We start from the raw sequence: 16964 nt of genomic DNA, 5'->3' as shown, positions 1-16964 counted from the left end.
AGGGACTGTGGTGGGAAGCTCACTGTGGCTGCAGTGTGGAGTATGTGGATGGAAGAGTGGCCTGAGATGAAGCTGGATGCGGACTGGTTTGTTGAACTGCTCAACTTCATGCTGTCATCAGGCTTTAGACTCTGAGCACTGGCTAGCCAGCGGGCTTGGGATCAGAAAAGTGACAAAACCTCATCTGGAAGATAAATGACTGCCTCCATCTCATTATGTTCAGCCATAAGATTTTAACATTTAAAAGAACGGTGGATGTTGTAGCCAGACTTTAAAAATAGACTGTATGGGAGGAAGACGCAAGAGGGAGGAGGTATAGGGACATATGTATATGTATAGCTGATTCACTTTGTTGTATAGCAGAAACTAAAACACCATTGTAAAGCAATTATACTCCAATAAAGATGTTAAAAAAAAAAAAAAGACCCTGCAACAGGGAGTGACTGTCACTTCCTAGAGATTTTGGAGAGACCCCTTAAACCATTAGAGCTGTCAGGGGGCTCTGGCAACTTCTGATCGTTGTACTAAGTGGATGATTTAGACTGTGTGTTACTAGTCCTAGCTCCAGTTTATAAAACTGCCCATCAGGCATTTGGGTGCTATCAGTCAGCATGAAGGTCAGCTCCCACCTTCCAGGTGTATGGGATTGTGGTGTTAATGGGGGAGAGAATTATCCTGCCTCAAAGAAGAATGTTTTGATGTTTTATATTTTTAATGGAAATATTCAGAACCACGGAAGCATTATTGATTTTAAAGATTAGATTGAGAATATTTTTTTGCAGTAAGACCTGAAGTTAACATTTTACTTATTCATTCAACAAATCTTTACTGAACATCTACTCCGTGCCAAAGATATTGTTAACGTACGAGGCTTTTCATTGGTAAACAAGAGAGGGTTTATGTTGCTTACATTCTCATGAGAGAGATGATCATTAAACTGTTTATCAAATAAAGTAATTAAAGGTTGTGATGAGAATTATGAAGGACATAAACAAGATGATATGTTAGAAGGAGGAGGGGACTGATGGATACTGTAAGTGATCTGATCAGGGAAGGCCTTTCTGAAGCCTGGTGTGTGGAGAGAGATGAACGATCGTAGGGGGAGTAGTCAGTTCTGAAGCCTGAGGAGGGCAGAGTGGACCAGTGGAGCTAGAGCTTGGGGGATGAGTGGAGAGAGGTGGAGATGTGATGGGGGAGCCAGGAAGGGGTCAGACCACACAGCCTGTAGGCCACAGAAGGGTATTTGCTTATTCTCAGAGCACTGGGGAACCACTGTAGAATGTTGAATAGGGTGAGTGGTATGAGATCCACCCATTTCTCTTTCAAAGAACTTCTTTTTTTTAGACACTTTTTTTCAGAGCAGTTTTAGGTTCACAGCAAAACTGAGGGGAAGCTACAGAGATTTCCCGTTTACTCCCTGCCCCACCCGTGTGCATAGCCTCCCCTTTTATCAGCATCTCCCACCAGAGTGGGGCATTTGTTACAACTGATGAACCTGCACTGATACAGCATAATCACCCAGAGTCCATCGTTCACCTTAGGATTGGTGTTGTGCGTTCTGTAGCATTGGGCAAATGTATAGTGACATGTATCCATCTTTATGGTGTCAGTATTTTTATTGCCCTAAAAATCCTCTGTGCTCTGCCTACTTATCCCTTTCCCTCCCCCACACAAACCCTGGCAACCACTGATCTTTTTACTGTCTCCATAGCTTTGCCTTTTCCAGAAGGTTACAGAGTTGAAATTATACAGCGTGCAGCCTTTTCAGATTGCCTTCTTTCACTTAGTAATGTGCACTTCAAGTTCCTCCACGTCTTTTCATGGTTTGATAGCCCATTTCTTTGTAGTGCTGAATAATATTCTAGTGCCTGGATGTACCAACGTTTATTTATTCATTCACTTACTAATGTGCTAGTTGCTTCCAGATTTTTACAATTATGAATAAAGATATTGTAAACATTCTGGTGAAGGTTTTGTGTGGGCATAAGTTTTGAACTCGTTTAGATAAATACCAAGGGCTGCAACTGCTGGATCATATGGTAAGATTATGTTTAGTTTTGTAAGAAACCTTCAAATTGTCTTCCTAAGCGGCTGTACCGTTTTGCATCCCCACCAGCAATGAATGAGAGTTCCTGTTGCTCCACATTCTCACCAGCATTTGGTGTTGTCAGTGTTCCAGATTTTGACCATTCTACCAGGTGTGTGGTGGTATCTCGTTTTAATTTGCATTCTCCTGATATATGATGTGGAGCATCTTTTCATAGACTTATTTGACATCTGTATGTCTTCTTTGGTGAGGTGTTTATTAAGATTTTTGGCCTGTATTTTTTTTTTTGCAGTACGCGGTCCTCTCACTGTTGTGGCCTCTCCCGTTGCGGAGCACAGGCTCCGGACGCGCAGGCTCAGCGGCCATGGCTCACGGGCCCAGCCGCTCTGCGGCATGTGGGATCTTCCCGGACTGGGGCACGAACCCGTGTCCCCTGCATCAGCAGGTGGACTCTCAACCACTGCACCACCACCAGGGAAGCCCTGGCCTGTATGTTAATTGGGTTGTTGAGTTTTAAAAGTTCTTTGTATATTTTGGATAACAGCCCTTTATCAGATAGGTCCGTTCTGCAGTTTTTCTCCTAATCTGTGGCTTGGCTTCTCCTTCATTTGACGCTGTCTTTTGTAAAGCCGAAGTTTTAAGTTTTAATGAAGTCCGGCTTGTCAGTCGCTGCTTTCTGGGCCGTGCCTCTGGTGATATTGTTTGCAGTGGCATCTTACGCCCAGGGTCGTCTGGGTTCTCCCCTGTGTCGCCGTCTAGGAGTTTTACAGCTGTTGTGCTGTACATTTAGGCCTGTGATCCTTTTTTGGGGCTGCGTTGGGTCTTCGTTGCTGCGCGCGGGCTTTCTCTAGTTTCCGAGTGGGGCTACTCTTCATTGCGGCGCCTGGGCTTCTCATTGTGGTGGCTTCTCCTGTTGTGGAGGATGGGCTCTAGGCACGCGGGTTCAGTAGTTGTGGCTCACGGGCTTAGTTACTCCGTGGCATGTGGGATCTTCCCGGACCAGGGATGGAGCCCATGTCCCCTGCATTGGCTGGTGGATTCTTAACCACTGCGCCACCAGGGAAGCCCCTGTGATCCATTTTGAGTTAATTTTTGTGAAAGTCTATGCCTACATTCACTTTTTTACATGTGGATGTCCAGTTGTTCTAGCACCATTTGTTGAAAAGGCTGTCTTTGCTCCATTGTATTGCCTTTGCTCCATTGTCAGAGATCAGCTGGCTGTATTTATGTGGGTCTATATCTGGGCTTTCTCTTCTGTTCTGTTGATCCATTTTGCCAGTACCACTGTCTTGATAACTGATGCTTTATAATAAGTTTTGCAGTTGGGTAGTATCAGTCCTCTAACTTTGTTTTTCTCCTTCAATATTGTGTTGGCTATTTTGGGTCTTTTGTCTTTCTATACAAACTTTAGAATTATTTTGTTGGTATCCACAAAATAACTTATTGGGATTACACTGAATCTGTACATTCAGTTGGGAAGAATTGACATCTTAACAATATTGAATTTTCTTATCTGTGAACATGGGATATCTCTCTATTTATTTAGTTGTTCTTTGATTTTGTTCATGTGAGTTTTATACTTTTCCTTGTATAGCTCTTTACATATTTTGTTAGATTTATACCTAAGTGTTTTGTTTGGGGGGATGCAAATGTAAATGATACTGTGTTTTTAATTTCAAATTCCACTTGTTCATAGCTGGTATATAGGGAAGTGATTGACTTTTGTATATTAATCTTGTATCCTGAAACCTTGCTATAATTGCCTATTAGTTTCAGGAGTTTTTTTATTGATTCTTTCAGATTTTCCACATAGATAAACATGTCATCCACAAACATAGTTTTATTTCTTCCTTCCCAATCTGTATACCTTTTATTTCCTTGTCTTATTGCATTAGCTGGAACTTCCAGTAAATGTTGAAAAGGAGTGGTGAGAGGGGGACATCCTTGCTTTGTACCTGATCTCAGTTGGGGAAGCTTTTTTTTTAAAATTTATTTACATATTTATTTTTTATTTTTGGCTGCACTGGGTCTTCGTTGCTGCGCGCGCGCTTTCTCTAGTTGCGTTGAGCGGGGGCTACTCTTCGTTGCGGTGCGCGGGCTTCTCATTGCAGTGCCTTCTCGTTGCGGAGCACAGGTTCTAGGCGCATGGACTTCAGTAGTTGTGGCACGTGGGCTCTAGAGCACAGGCTCAGCAGTTTGGGCGCATGGGCTTAGTTGCTCTGCGGCATGTGGGATCTTCCTGGACCAAGGCTTGAACCTGTGTCCCCTGCATTGGCAGGTGGATTCTTAACCACTGCGCCACCAGGGAAGCCCAGTTGGGGAAGCTCTGGGTTTCTCAACATTAAGTGTAATGTTAGTTGTTAGGTTTTTTTTGTGGATATTCCTTATCAGGTTGAGGAAGTTCCCCTCTGTTTCTGGTTTACTGAAATTTTTGTCATGAATGCATGTTGGAGAGCTGATTCTTCTTTTTCTTGTTTGTTTTGTTTTTTGGGTTTTTTTGGTGTGTTTTTTTGGGGTAATAGCTTCATTGAGATTTCACATACCATATATATTAACCATTCAAGGTGTACAATTCCGTGTTTTTTAGTATATTCACAGAGTTATGCAACAATCAGTTTTAGGACATACCACCCTAAAAAGAAACACCGTGTCCTTTAGCAGTCATGCCCACCCCCACTCTCTTCTCTCAGCTTCAGGCAGTCATTGCTTTCTGTCTGTAGATTTGCTTATTCTGGCCATTTGCTATTTCATATAAATGGAATCATGCAAATGTGTGGTCTTTTGTGTCTGGCTTCTTTCACTTAGCATAATGTTTTCAAGGTTCATCATATTGTAGCATATATCAGTACTTCATTCCTTTTTATTACTGAATAATAGTCAGTTACATGGATATACAATGTTTTGTTTATCCATTCATCAGTCGATGGACAGTTGGGTTGTTTTACTTTTTGGCTTTTATGAATAGTAATATGAAATTCTGTATACAAGTTTTTGTGTAGACATACGTTTTCATTTCTCTTAGGTATATAACTAGGAGTAGAATTGCTGGGTCATATGGTAACTGTACGTTTAACCTTTTCAGGAACTGCCAGTGACTGCCGCATTTTATTTTCTACCAACAATGTATGAGGGTTCCAGCAATGTTCCAACAATGTATGTGTTTCTCCACATCCTTGTTAACACTTATCTGTCTTTTTGATTATAGCCATCCTAGTGAGTGTGAAGTGATATCTCGTGGTTTTGTTTTGCATTTTCCCTGATGATTAATGATATTGAGCATCTTTTCATGTGCTTATTGGCCATTTGTATGTCTTCTGGGGAGAAATGTCTATTCAGATCTGTTGCCCACTTAAAAATTACCTTTTGGGCTTCCCTGGTGGCGCAGTGGTTGAGAGTCTGCCTGCCGATGCAGGGGACACGGGTTTGTGCCCTGGTCTGGGAAGATCCCACATGCCGTGGAGCGGCTGGACCCATGAGCCATGGCCGCTGAGCCTGCGTGTCCGGAGCCTGTGCTCCGCAACGGGAGAGGCCACAACAGTGAGAGGCCCGCGTACCGCAAAAAAAAAACCCAACAAAACAACAACAAAAAAACCCTTTTAATTATTAAGTTTTAAGCATTTCTCATATATTCTGGATACAAGTCCTTTGTCAGATGTATGATTAACAAGTATTTTCTCTCATTCTGTGGGTTGTCTTTTTACTTTTCTTGATGATATCCTTCAGAGCACAAAAGTTTTTAATTTTGTTGAAGTCAGAGAGCTTATTCTGACTGCTCTGTATGAATCCGGATTCCAGGGACAGGTGTAGAAGCAGGAGAGCAGTTGTTACAAGAACAATGCGGTGGTCCACGTGAGAAGTGTACTGGATTTGTCTCAGGCATGGCCACAGAGTTGGTGAGAAGGGGCCAGCTGTGAGGTAGGTTAGGACATAGAGCTGATGGAACAAGGTGAGGGATTACTGTAGGGGTGAGGGAGAGGGAGAAATCATGGATGAATGATAGGGTTTCAGCTTAAATAATTTTGATCCAAAATTTGATTATGCTGTCTGTTACCTGCTACAGAATTATGAAAGTTTTTAATGGAGTTTGGCCAGCGAGTCCGGCACTCCCTTCTTACACATTTGAAATTGCTTTTGGTTGTATGATCACTGATTGTGCCAAGGAGATGGTTCCAGAGACTCTGACCTTCCATATTTTCCTCTAATACTGCCTACGCCACCTCAAATAAACATATTTTCTAAGTGAGACTAGTGTGCCTGCTTTACCAGTGCAGTTTCAAGGCAAGTCCTCTGCCCCCTTCTAACCAGACTGCAACCTCAAAGCCCCCTCTGTGTAGAGATGATGGAACTCTCAGTGAATAGTATCAGTTCAAGGGAATGGGTTTTTGAAATCTAAATGTCATAATTTGACAGGGCTACTTTGAGGAAAAAGACTTTTAAAGGAGGAACTAATATCAGCTGACATTTGTGAAGTGCTTCTCTCCTCTGCTTGCTTCCTAGGAGATCTCATCAGCTAAAGTGGAAATTAAAACACTTTGAGAAAATCTTGGTTTATGAATATAGCGTGTTCTCTTGGTTTATGACTATAGTGTGTTCTCTGCAGTTTTTTTATATGGTCACTAAAAATCTTATTCTAGGGAAGTATTTAATGACATGGCAAGTGCTCATGATTTATTAAGTGAAAAACCCTGTGTGTGTTTACACACATGTAGCTATACCCTATCTATATATGTAACATGTCTCTATGATGGGATTATGAGTGGCATTTATTTCATTCTTTGTACTTTTCTATATTGCTATGTTTTTGATAGCGAACATTTATAACTTTTATAAAAATAAAATTTTATTTTAAAAACATCACGTAAATTGTGGCACATCAGTGTTTGTGTGCACACACCCATCAAGGAAATACATCTTTTCCTGCTCCTGTGATGCCCTTCTGCTTGAAGGTGGAGAGGAACTGTTGAAATGAGAACATTTCTCGCCTGTAAAGTGGAGATAACAGTGGTGCCAACCTCCTGAGGTTTTTTGTGAGGATTTAATGAGTTCATGTGTAAAACAGTTTCTGTTAAGTAATAGTGTTTACTGTTACCACTGTTGCTACTTTCATTGTTATTTTGGCTTTAGTGTCCTCCTTAAAATGATCTACGTGCTTTCCCAAGGTGTCTGACTGTGGCTGTCCTCGCTTGTGTTTGCCTGATAGCCGTTTCATTTTCATTTGATTTCGGGGTCATGTGGGTTTTGCCCACCTCTCTGGAGTACTTGTACAAACCAAAGATTGGGGAGCATGGATATCTTTTAGCCAAGGCAGTCTTGACCTTACAAAGTTGTAAATTTATGAAGTATGCTGCTGTATGGACAGGATCAACATTCACCGTCAAAATTTCACTTAAAATTATATGACCCTGGGCAAATTTCTGAACCTCCCAGAGCTTCAACTTCTGCTAAAAGAGGGTATATTAATGTTCTTAACCATCGCAGAGGGACTTATTACTGTTTACTTACCTTTAGGAAAGGTGTTTGTAAGTTACCCTGCCTGCTTCACTGTATGTTTTGTCTATCATGACTGTCAAATGAAATAGGAGTCTGAAAATGATATAGAGGATTTTTATTCCAGCATTGAACTGGGGCCATATTGGAGAAAAGAAGAAATTTTGTTTCTTTTCCATTCTTGAACTCACTCCTTCCTTGCAGATTTTCCTTTTTTTATAACTCATTCATATATTCAATAAATACTTAGTGTGGGACTTCCCTGGTGGCGCAGTGGTTGAGAGTCCGCCTGCCAATGTAGGGGACACGGGTTTGAGCCCTGGTCCGGGAGGATTCCACATGCTGCGGAGCAACTAGGCCCATCCCATGCGCCACAATTGCTGAGCCTGTGCTCTAGAACCCGCGAGCTACAACTACTGAGCCCGCACATTGCAACTACTGAAGCCCGCACACCTAGAGCCGTGCTCCACAACAAAAGAAGCCACCTCAGTGAGAAGCCCGCAATGAAGAAGCTGCAATGAAGAGTAGCCCCCGCTCGCCGCAGTTAGAGAAAGACCGTGCACAGCAACGAAGTCCCAATGCAGCTGAAAATACAAAAATAAATAAAATAAATAAATTTATAAAAAAACTAATTAATTAATACTTAGTGCCTCCGATGTGCCTGACCCTTTTCTAGGTTCCAGGGGCTAGACAGGTAAGTGAGGTGGATGTGGCCTCTGCTCTTGGGCATACAGACCAGTGGTGGAGGGGACCAGGCAGAGATGGCCATCAACAGGAGAGGAAGAGGATGCGTGGAGAAAGAGAAGCAGGGGGTGGGGATGTGATAGAGAGTCCTTTGGAAAGGGCTGAGGACTTGAAGGGCAACGGCCTAGATTCAGGTCTTGCCCGTGTGGTCTTGAGCAAGTCTTGTGACCCTCTGGCCCTCAGTAGCTTATGTAAAAGTTTTTTTTTATTAGAATATAATTGCTTTACAACGTTGTGTTAGTTTCTGCTGTACAATGAAGTGAATCAGCTGTATGTGTACATATATCCCCTCCCTCTTGGACCTCCCTCCCACCCATCTAGGTCATCACAGAGCTGAGCTTCCTGTGCTTTATAGCAAGTTCCCACTAGCTATCTGTTTTATGCTTGTTAGTGTATTTATGTCAATTCTAACCTCCCAGTTCGTCCCACCCACCCCTTCCCCTCCTGTGTCCACATGTCCATTCTCTATGTCTACGTCTCTGTTCCTGCCCTGCAAATAGGTTCATCTGTACCATTTTTCTAGATTCCACGTATATGCGTTAATAAACAATATTTGTTTTTCTCTTTCTGGCTTACTTCACTCTGTATAACAGACTCTAGGTCCATCCACATCTCTACAAATGACCCAACTTCATTCCTTTTTATGGCTGAGTGATAGTCCATTGTATGTATGTACCACATCTTCTTTATTCATTTATCTGTCTTTGGACATTTAGGTTGTTTCCATATCCTGGCTATTGTAAACAGTGCTGCAATGAACCAGCTGGGGTACGTGTGTCCTTTTGAGTTATGGTTTTCTCAGGGTATATGCTCAGTAGTGGGATTGCTGGGTCATATGGTAATTCTATTTCTAGCTTTTTAGGGAATCTCCATACTGTTATCCACAGTGGCTGTATCAATTTACATTCCCGCCAACAGTGCAAGAGGGTTCCCTTTGCTCCACACCCTCTCCAGCATTTATTGTTTGTAGACTTTTTAAAAATAAATTTATTTATTTTATTTATTTATTTTTGGCTGAGTTGGGTCTTTGCTGCTGCCCACGGGCTCTCTCTGTTTGCGGCGAGCGGGGCTGCTCTTTGTTGCGGTGCGCGGGCTTCTCATTGTGGTGGCTTCTCTTGTGGAGCACGGGCTCTAGGTGCGCGGGCTTCAGTAGTTGTGGCTTGCAGGCTCTAGAGCGCAGGCTCAGTAGTTGTGGCGCATGGGCTTAGTTGCTCTGCAGCATGTGAGATCTTCCTGGACCAAGGATCGAACCCGTGTCCCCTGCATTGGCAGGCAGACTCTTAACCACTGTGCCACTAGGGAAGCCCAGTAGATTTTTTGATGACGGCCATTCTGACCGGTGTGAGGTGATACCTCATTGTAGTTGTTTTTTGTTTGGTTGGGTTTTTTTTGGCTGAGTTGGGTCTTCGTTGCTGCGTGCAGCCTTTCTCTAGTTGCCGAGCGGGGGCTACTCTTTGTTGTGGTGCGCGGGCTTCTCATTGCAGTGGCTTCTCTTGCTGTGGAGCATGGGCTCAAGGCACACCGGCTCAGTAGTTGCAGTGCGTGGGCTCTAGGGCGTGCAGGCTTCAGTAGTTGTGGCACGTGGGCTCTAGAGTGCAGTGCTCAACTAAGTACATGGGCTTAGTTGCTCCGTGGCATGTGGGATCTTCCAGGACCAGGGATCGAGCCTGTGTCCCCTGCATTGGCAGGTGGATTCTTAGCCACTGTGTCACCAGGGAAGTCCCCTCATTGTAGTTTTGATTTGCATTTCACTAATAATTAGTGACGTTGAGCATCCTTACATGTGCCCCTTGGCCATCTGTATGTCCTCCTTGGAGAGATGTCTGTTTAGTTCTGCCCATTTTTCAATTGGGTTGTTTGTTTTTTTGATATTGAGCTCCATGAGCTGTTTGTCTATTTTGGAGATTAATCTTTTGTCTGTTCCTTTGTTTGCAAATATTTTCTCCCATTCGGAGGGTTTTCTTTTCATCTTGTTTATGGTTTCCTTTGCTGGGCAAAAGCTTTTAAATTTAATTAAGTCCCATTTCATTTGTTTATTTTTGTTTTTATTTCCTTTACTCTAGGAGGTGGGTCAAAAAAGATCTTGCTGTGGTTTATGTCAAAGTGTGTTTTTCCTATGTTTTCCTCTAAGAGTTTTATAGTGTCTGGTCTTACATTTAGGTCTTTAATCCATTTGGAGTTTATTTTTGTGTATGGTGTTAGGTAGTGTTCTAATTTCATTCTTTTACATGTAGCTATGCAGTTTTCCCAGCACCACTTATTGAAGAGGCTGTCTTTTCTCCACTGTATGTTCTTGCCTCCTTTGTCCTAAATTAGGTGACCATATGTGCGTGGGTTTATCTCTGGGCTTTCTATCCTGTACCATTGATCTATATTTCTGTTTTTGTGCCAGTACCATACTTGTCCTGATTACTGTAGCTTTGTAGTATAGTTTGAAGTTGGAGAGCCTGATTCCTCCAGCTCTGCTTTTCTTTCTCAAGATTGCTTTGCTGGGACTTCCCTGGTGGCACAGTGGTTGGGAATCCGCCTGCCAGTGCAGGGGACATGGGTTCGAGCCCTGGTCTGGGAAGACCCCACATGCCATGGAGCAACTAAGCCCGTGCGCCACAACTACTGAGCCTGTGCTCTAGGGCCAATGAGCCACAACTATTGAAGCCCGCGTACCACAACTACTGAAACCCCAGCGCCTAGAGCCCGTGCTCCACAAAGAGAGAAGCCACAGCAATGAGGAGCCCGCACACCACCATGTAGAGTAGCCCCCACTCGCCCCAACTAGAGAAAGCCCACGTGCAGCAACAAAGACCCAACACAGCCAAAAATAAAATAATAAATAAATTTATTTAAAAAAAAAAGATTGCTTTGCTATTCGGGGTCTTTTTTGTTTCCGTACAAATTGTAAAATTTTTTGTTCTAATTCTGTGAAGAATGCCATTGGTAGTTTGATAGGGATTGCACTGAATCTGTAGATTGCTTTGGGTGGTAGAGTCGTTATCACAATGTTGATTCTTCCAATCCAAGAACATGGTGTATTTCTCCATCTGTTTACGTCATCTTTGATTTCTTTCATCAGTGTTTTATAGTTTTCTGAGTACAGGTCTTTTGTCTCCTTAGGTAGGTGTATTCCCAGGTATATTATTCTTTTTTTTGCGATGGTAAATGGGATTCTTCCCTCAATTTCTCTTTCTGATCTTTCATTGTTAGTGCATAGGAATGAAAGAGATTTCTGAGCATTAATTTTGTATCCTGCAACCTTACCAAATTCATTGATTAGTTCTAGTAGTTTTCTGGTGTCATCTTTAGGATTTTCTATGTATAGTCTCATGTCATCTGCAGACAGTGACAGTTTTACTTCTTTTCCGATTTGTATTCCTTTTTCTTCTCTGATTGCTGTGGCTGGGACTTCCAAACCCATGTAAAAGTCTGTAGGGTAAGGATTAAATGGGTGAATGAACACTTCATAAAGTATAACACGCTGTGTGATGATATATAACACGCTTCCCTTTATTGAGGGAAGCTTTGAATCCAAATTTTCAAGAGGTGTGGGTGTCAGTGCAGAACAGATAGGAGGTGTTGTGTAGCTGGTGTTCTGAGTGCTGTGGAGGCTGTGGCTATCCAGCCGGGGGACACGTTTCTCCACCACCTCGACACAGTGAGCTTATTCCTACGTCTGGATTGGTCCACTGTTCTTCTAGTACAGTGTCTTTACTGTTTCTTTTCCACACACTTTTTTTTTTGGCCATGCAGCTTGCGGGATCATAGTTCCCTGACCAGGGATCAAATCTGTGCACCGTGCAGTGGAAGGGCGGACTGCCAGGGAATTCCTCTTCTCCACATTCTGTCCTTCCTGGTGGGCTTCAGAATTTTGGATGTTTCCAGTGAAGCTTTCTCCACTCTCTAGTCCACACTGCTCTCTCCCTCTTCTGATAGAGACCCACAGATTAGCACCTAATCACATCTGGTTTTATGTCTCTTCACAGTTTCTTTTGCCTCCCTAACTAGATCATAAGCTACTTGAGATTAAGAACTGTTTTTAATATTTTTTCCACCCCTTTCCCTCCATAGCATTTATCACAATATAAATTACAGGGGCCAGCACATATTGAAGTGAGTTTTGAATTAAAATGCTCAAAAGTGATCTTAATGGCACTTGGTAATTCATACCCACCTGGAAGTTCCTCGTTCCCACTATTATACCTGACTTATCTTTGCATGACTACATGTTGAAAGCATTATGATGCCTTGTTCTTCAGCCCCCAGGTTTCCCTAGATGCCCGTTAAAATTCCTGTCCTGCTTGAAGATCATCTGTGGAAACGTTGGCCATGGCATCCGTATCAGAGTCTGTTACATTCAGAGAGTTCTGCCCTTTGTACTATCTCCTCAATGCCATTCCCACAAAGATCCAGAAGGGGTTCCGCTCCATAGTGGTCTACCTCACGGCCCTGGACGCCAACGGGGACTACATTGCCGTGGGCAGCAGCATTGGCATGCTCTACCTGTACTGCCGGCACTTGAACCAGATGAAGAAGTACAACTTCGAGGTGAGTCTTGCTTGTCCTCACCTGAGCATGTGTGAGCCCTGGCTAATGTTTAACATGCTTGTGAGTTCCAGGATGGGGTAATTTACTTCTGATTTGCTAGAATATGGCCTGAGTGCCCTTCCCAAACAATACTTTATGACCATTTTTTTTTTGCCGTACGCGGGCCTCTCACTGCTGTGGCCTCTCCCTTTGTGGAGCACAGGCTCCGGACGCACAGGCTCAGCGGCCATGGCTCACGGGCCCAGCCGCTCCGCGGCATGTGGGATCTTCCTGGACCGGGGCACGAACCCATGTCCCCTGCATCGGCAGGCGGACTCAACCACTGCGCCACCAGGGAAGCCCTCTTCATTCCTTTTTATTGCTGAATGCTATTCCATTGTATGGATAAGACCACATTAGCTATCGATTCCTCATGGACGCTTTTTATTTCTGTTTATTTCTATCCTAGTTTTCTGAGAGTTTTTATCATGAATGAGTATTGAAATTTGTCAGATATTCACTTGAATCTGTTGTGATGATATGATTTACTTCTTTATTTCCTTCTTTATTTATGTGTTATGTTACATGAATTGAGTTTTGGTTATTATTCCAACCGTGCATTAATCTTTTAAACCCCATTTTGTCATGATATATTATCCTTTTCTTTTTGGCCTCGTGGCATGGCTTGTGGGATCTTAGTTCCCTGAACAGGGATTGAACCCAGGCCCTGGCAGTGAAAGCACCAAGTCCTAACCACTGGACCACCAGGGAATTCCATATTATCCTTTTTTTTTTTTTAATCTTGCTGTATTCCTTTTAGTAATATTTTGTTCAGATTTTTTGTGTCTGTATTCATGGAAGAATATTGGTCTGTAGCTTTCTTATGATGTTTCTGTCTGGCCTTTCTTATTATACACATATCTAGTGTTTTCATTCTATATTTAACTACTCAAGTTGGACATTATTATTATTATATTTTATAGTCACTGTTTAGATTCCCTCACACTTTTGCCAACGTCTTTACTCACCATCCCTTGTTACATCTCAGTTCTTCCCTTTGCAGCCATTCTCCTTCTTGCTGGAGTACATCCTTTATTTTTTAAATTTTTGGCTGCATCGGGTCTTCGTTGCTGTGCGTGGGCTTTCTCTAGTTGCGGCGAGCGGGGGCTACTCTTCATTGCGGTGTGCAGGCTTCTCATTGTGGTGGCTCCTCTGGTTGCGGAGCACGGGCTCTAGGTGTGCGGGCTTCAGTAGTTGTGGCTCACGGGCTCTAGAGCGCAGGCTCAGTAGTTGTGGTGCACGGGATTAGCTGCTCCACCACATGTGGGATCTTCCCGGACCAGGGCTTGAACCCGTGTCCCCTGCACTGGCAGGCGGATTCTTAACCACTGCGCCACCAGGGAAGCCCGTGCCACGTCTTCTTTATTCATTCATCTATTGATGGACATTTAGGTTGCTTCCATGTCCTGGCTATTGCAAATAGTGCTGCAATGAACATTGTGGTACATGACTCTTTGAATTATGGCCCATTTGTTTTTGAATGTTTCCTCTTTCAGGGGAAAACGGAATCCATCACGGTGGTGAAACTGCTGAGCTGCTTTGATGACCTGGTGGCTGCAGGCACAGCCTCTGGGAGGGTTGCAGTCTTTCAACTTGTATCCTCGTTGCCAGGAAGAAATAGACAGGTAAGTACTAATCATTTTAGCATTTCTTAACTTCTTGGCGAATTCCTCATGTCTTTTAAAATGAGGAGTCCTCACGTGCCAAGAAAACACTTGCTCAGAAAAGCCTCGCTCTGTGCTCTTTATAATCAGGTGACATTTTTGTTCCTGGTAGGACACTTGGCAAAGAGCATATATGGGTAATTTTGCTTAATATTCTCTGGCTCTTCTCTGTCAGTTTTAAAGGTGGACCCTTGTGCAGGTTTTTGCATGGAAACAACTTGGGAACACCAGCTTTTCCATAAACGGGAGGGATTGCGTACCACCTTGTTCACATCTCACAGTGTTTATCCTTGTCTTTTTCTTGTGTGTATTTTCATCGTTTATTCATAGCTTCGGAGGTTTGACGTCACTGGTATTCACAAGAATAGCATAACAGCTCTGGCTTGGAGCCCCAATGGAATGAAATTGTTCTCTGGAGATGACAAAGGGAAAATAGTCTATTCTTCTCTGGATCTAGATCAGGTAAAATTATTTTCAGAAATATTGGTTGTCTTATATTTGGAGAAGTTGGTCAACTTGAATTTTTGGTTATTGTCCCTTTTTAAAATTTTTATTTATTTATTTATTTATTTATTTATTTTTTGTCTGCTGTGCCGGTTGGCTTGTGGGATCTCAGTTTCCCAACCAGGGACTGAACCCAGGCCACAGCAGTGAAAGTGTGGAATCCTAACCTCTAGGGCACCAGGAACTCCCCATTGTCCCTTTCTAATCTCAACTGTTGTTTGTAACATTTTCTTTCAAGGGCTTTTCTAATGCTTTATAAGCTTCTACTTCTGTATCTAAAGAATTGGCCTTTGTTTCTTCTGGAACATACACTTTTTTTATTCTCCTGTTTTCTATTGCTACCAATTAGAAAAGTAGCCACTATCAAACGTATTTCCTTGGAGAGTTTGTAGGAGGATGTGAAGCGTTTACAGTCATGACTATTGTCGACTGAAAAAAAAAAAAAAAAAGCACAACCTAAAAGTCGAGAATTTTTATTCCGCGGACTTACTGAGGACTTAAGCCCGATAGACAGTCTCTCACATGACTCTGAGGGACTGCTCCAAAGAGATAAGGGAAGAGCCAGGATATATAGGAGTTTTGCACAAACCAGGTAGTTGAACATCAAGATTTCTGCTAATTAAAGAAAAAACAAACATCTCAAGTTAATGACTTTAGCGCTTTTCTATGTATGGGAAGATACCAGAGTCTGGGCTCATTGAAATCATTCCTTTGATATACACCTTAACTGTCTAGGGCCAGTAAGTATCCTGTTCTTTTCCGTCTTGAACCCCTTCAGCTGCACTGTTGGGGGAGGCTGCAGTGGCTGATAGCTGCAACATCCTTTGTTCGTCTGTATGGCGGGCAGCATTCTTTGTCCACACTGTGGACAGAGGTCAGTGCTTCCAGTGGGTGGTGAGCTCACCCCCAGCCAAGCTCTGGTTGTGTGGGATAGAGTGGTGGGAAAGGAGGAGGGTTGGTGGCAGCAGGGAACCTAGCCCCACCCTCGTATTTGTCCTTTTATTTAAGCCTCACGACAGAGCCCTAAGCTGTGTGTGCTGATCTTCAGTCAGTAGAGAAGGAACCCAGGCTCCAGGGGATCCAGTCATGAGCTGATGCCTGGCAGAGCTCAACTTCAAACCTAGGGTGTGCTCCCATCGCGCATGTGGCTTTCTGCCTGCCTGTGCTTTGTCTTGTCATACCTCTGCTCAGTTAGAATGAACCCCTTGGGGGCACGGTCCTTTCGTTTTCTTATTTGTAGCCATCATTCCTAGTGCGTCTAGGAATTCAGCAGTTACTAGCTGGATGACTTTTAGTCCCTCTGATCCAAGACTGACCTGTCTTCTACGAATATTCTCTAGCAGTAGTTCTCAAACATTTTGGTCCCAAGACCCCTTTACACTTTACACTCTTAAAAAGAGGATTCCAAAGAGGTTTTGTTTGTATGGGTTTTATATCTACTGAGTGTACTATGTTAGAAGTTAAAACAGAGAAATTAAAAAATTTTTATTAATTTTATTTTGAAACAATGAACTCATTATATGTTAACATAAATAACATACTTTTGTGAAAATAACTATTTTCAAAACTACTGCTGAGAATTCCCTGGTGGTCCAGTGGTTAGGACTCAGCACTCTTACTACCGAGGGCCTGGGTTCAGTCCCTCGTTGGGGAACTAAGATCCCACAAGCCGTACGGCGCGGCTGAAAAAAACAAAACAAAGCAAAACAAAACTTCTACTGCTGTTTGCAAGAGTAGCATGGGTTTACATTTTTGCAAATCTCTTTAATGTCTGCTTTAATAGAAGACAGCTGGATTCTGCATTTAGTCTGTCACAATACATTGTTTTGGTTAGAGTATGTAAAGAAAATCTGGCCTCGCACAGACATGTAGTGGGAAACAGGAGGAGTATTTTAATAGCCCTTCCAGAGAATTGTGGACATTCTTTAACCACATCCCCA

The 16964-nt window shown here is 42.9% G+C and overlaps 1 protein-coding gene across 5 annotated transcripts in view; it reads left to right on the top strand.

Annotated features, from left to right (window-relative positions):
* Nucleotides 1-16964, top strand: part of TECPR2 (tectonin beta-propeller repeat containing 2) — a 90651-nt gene that overhangs the window by 2478 nt on the left and 71209 nt on the right. For all 5 annotated transcript variants that reach the window (XR_012329822.1, XM_073800021.1, XM_073800022.1 and 2 more), the window contains exons 2-4: nt 12529-12817; nt 14353-14481; nt 14851-14982. Coding sequence is in view for 4 of the 5 variants with exons in the window: in XM_073800021.1 (XP_073656122.1) it covers nt 12599-12817; nt 14353-14481; nt 14851-14982 (480 nt within the window). In the remaining variant the exon portion in view is untranslated. The remainder of the gene's footprint in view (nt 1-12528; nt 12818-14352; nt 14482-14850; nt 14983-16964) is intronic.

The sequence above is a fragment of the Tursiops truncatus genome, chromosome 2 (assembly GCF_011762595.2).
Source record: "Tursiops truncatus isolate mTurTru1 chromosome 2, mTurTru1.mat.Y, whole genome shotgun sequence".
Taxonomy (NCBI): Eukaryota; Metazoa; Chordata; class Mammalia; order Artiodactyla; family Delphinidae; genus Tursiops; species Tursiops truncatus.
This window is presented reverse-complemented; position numbering and strand designations above follow the sequence as displayed.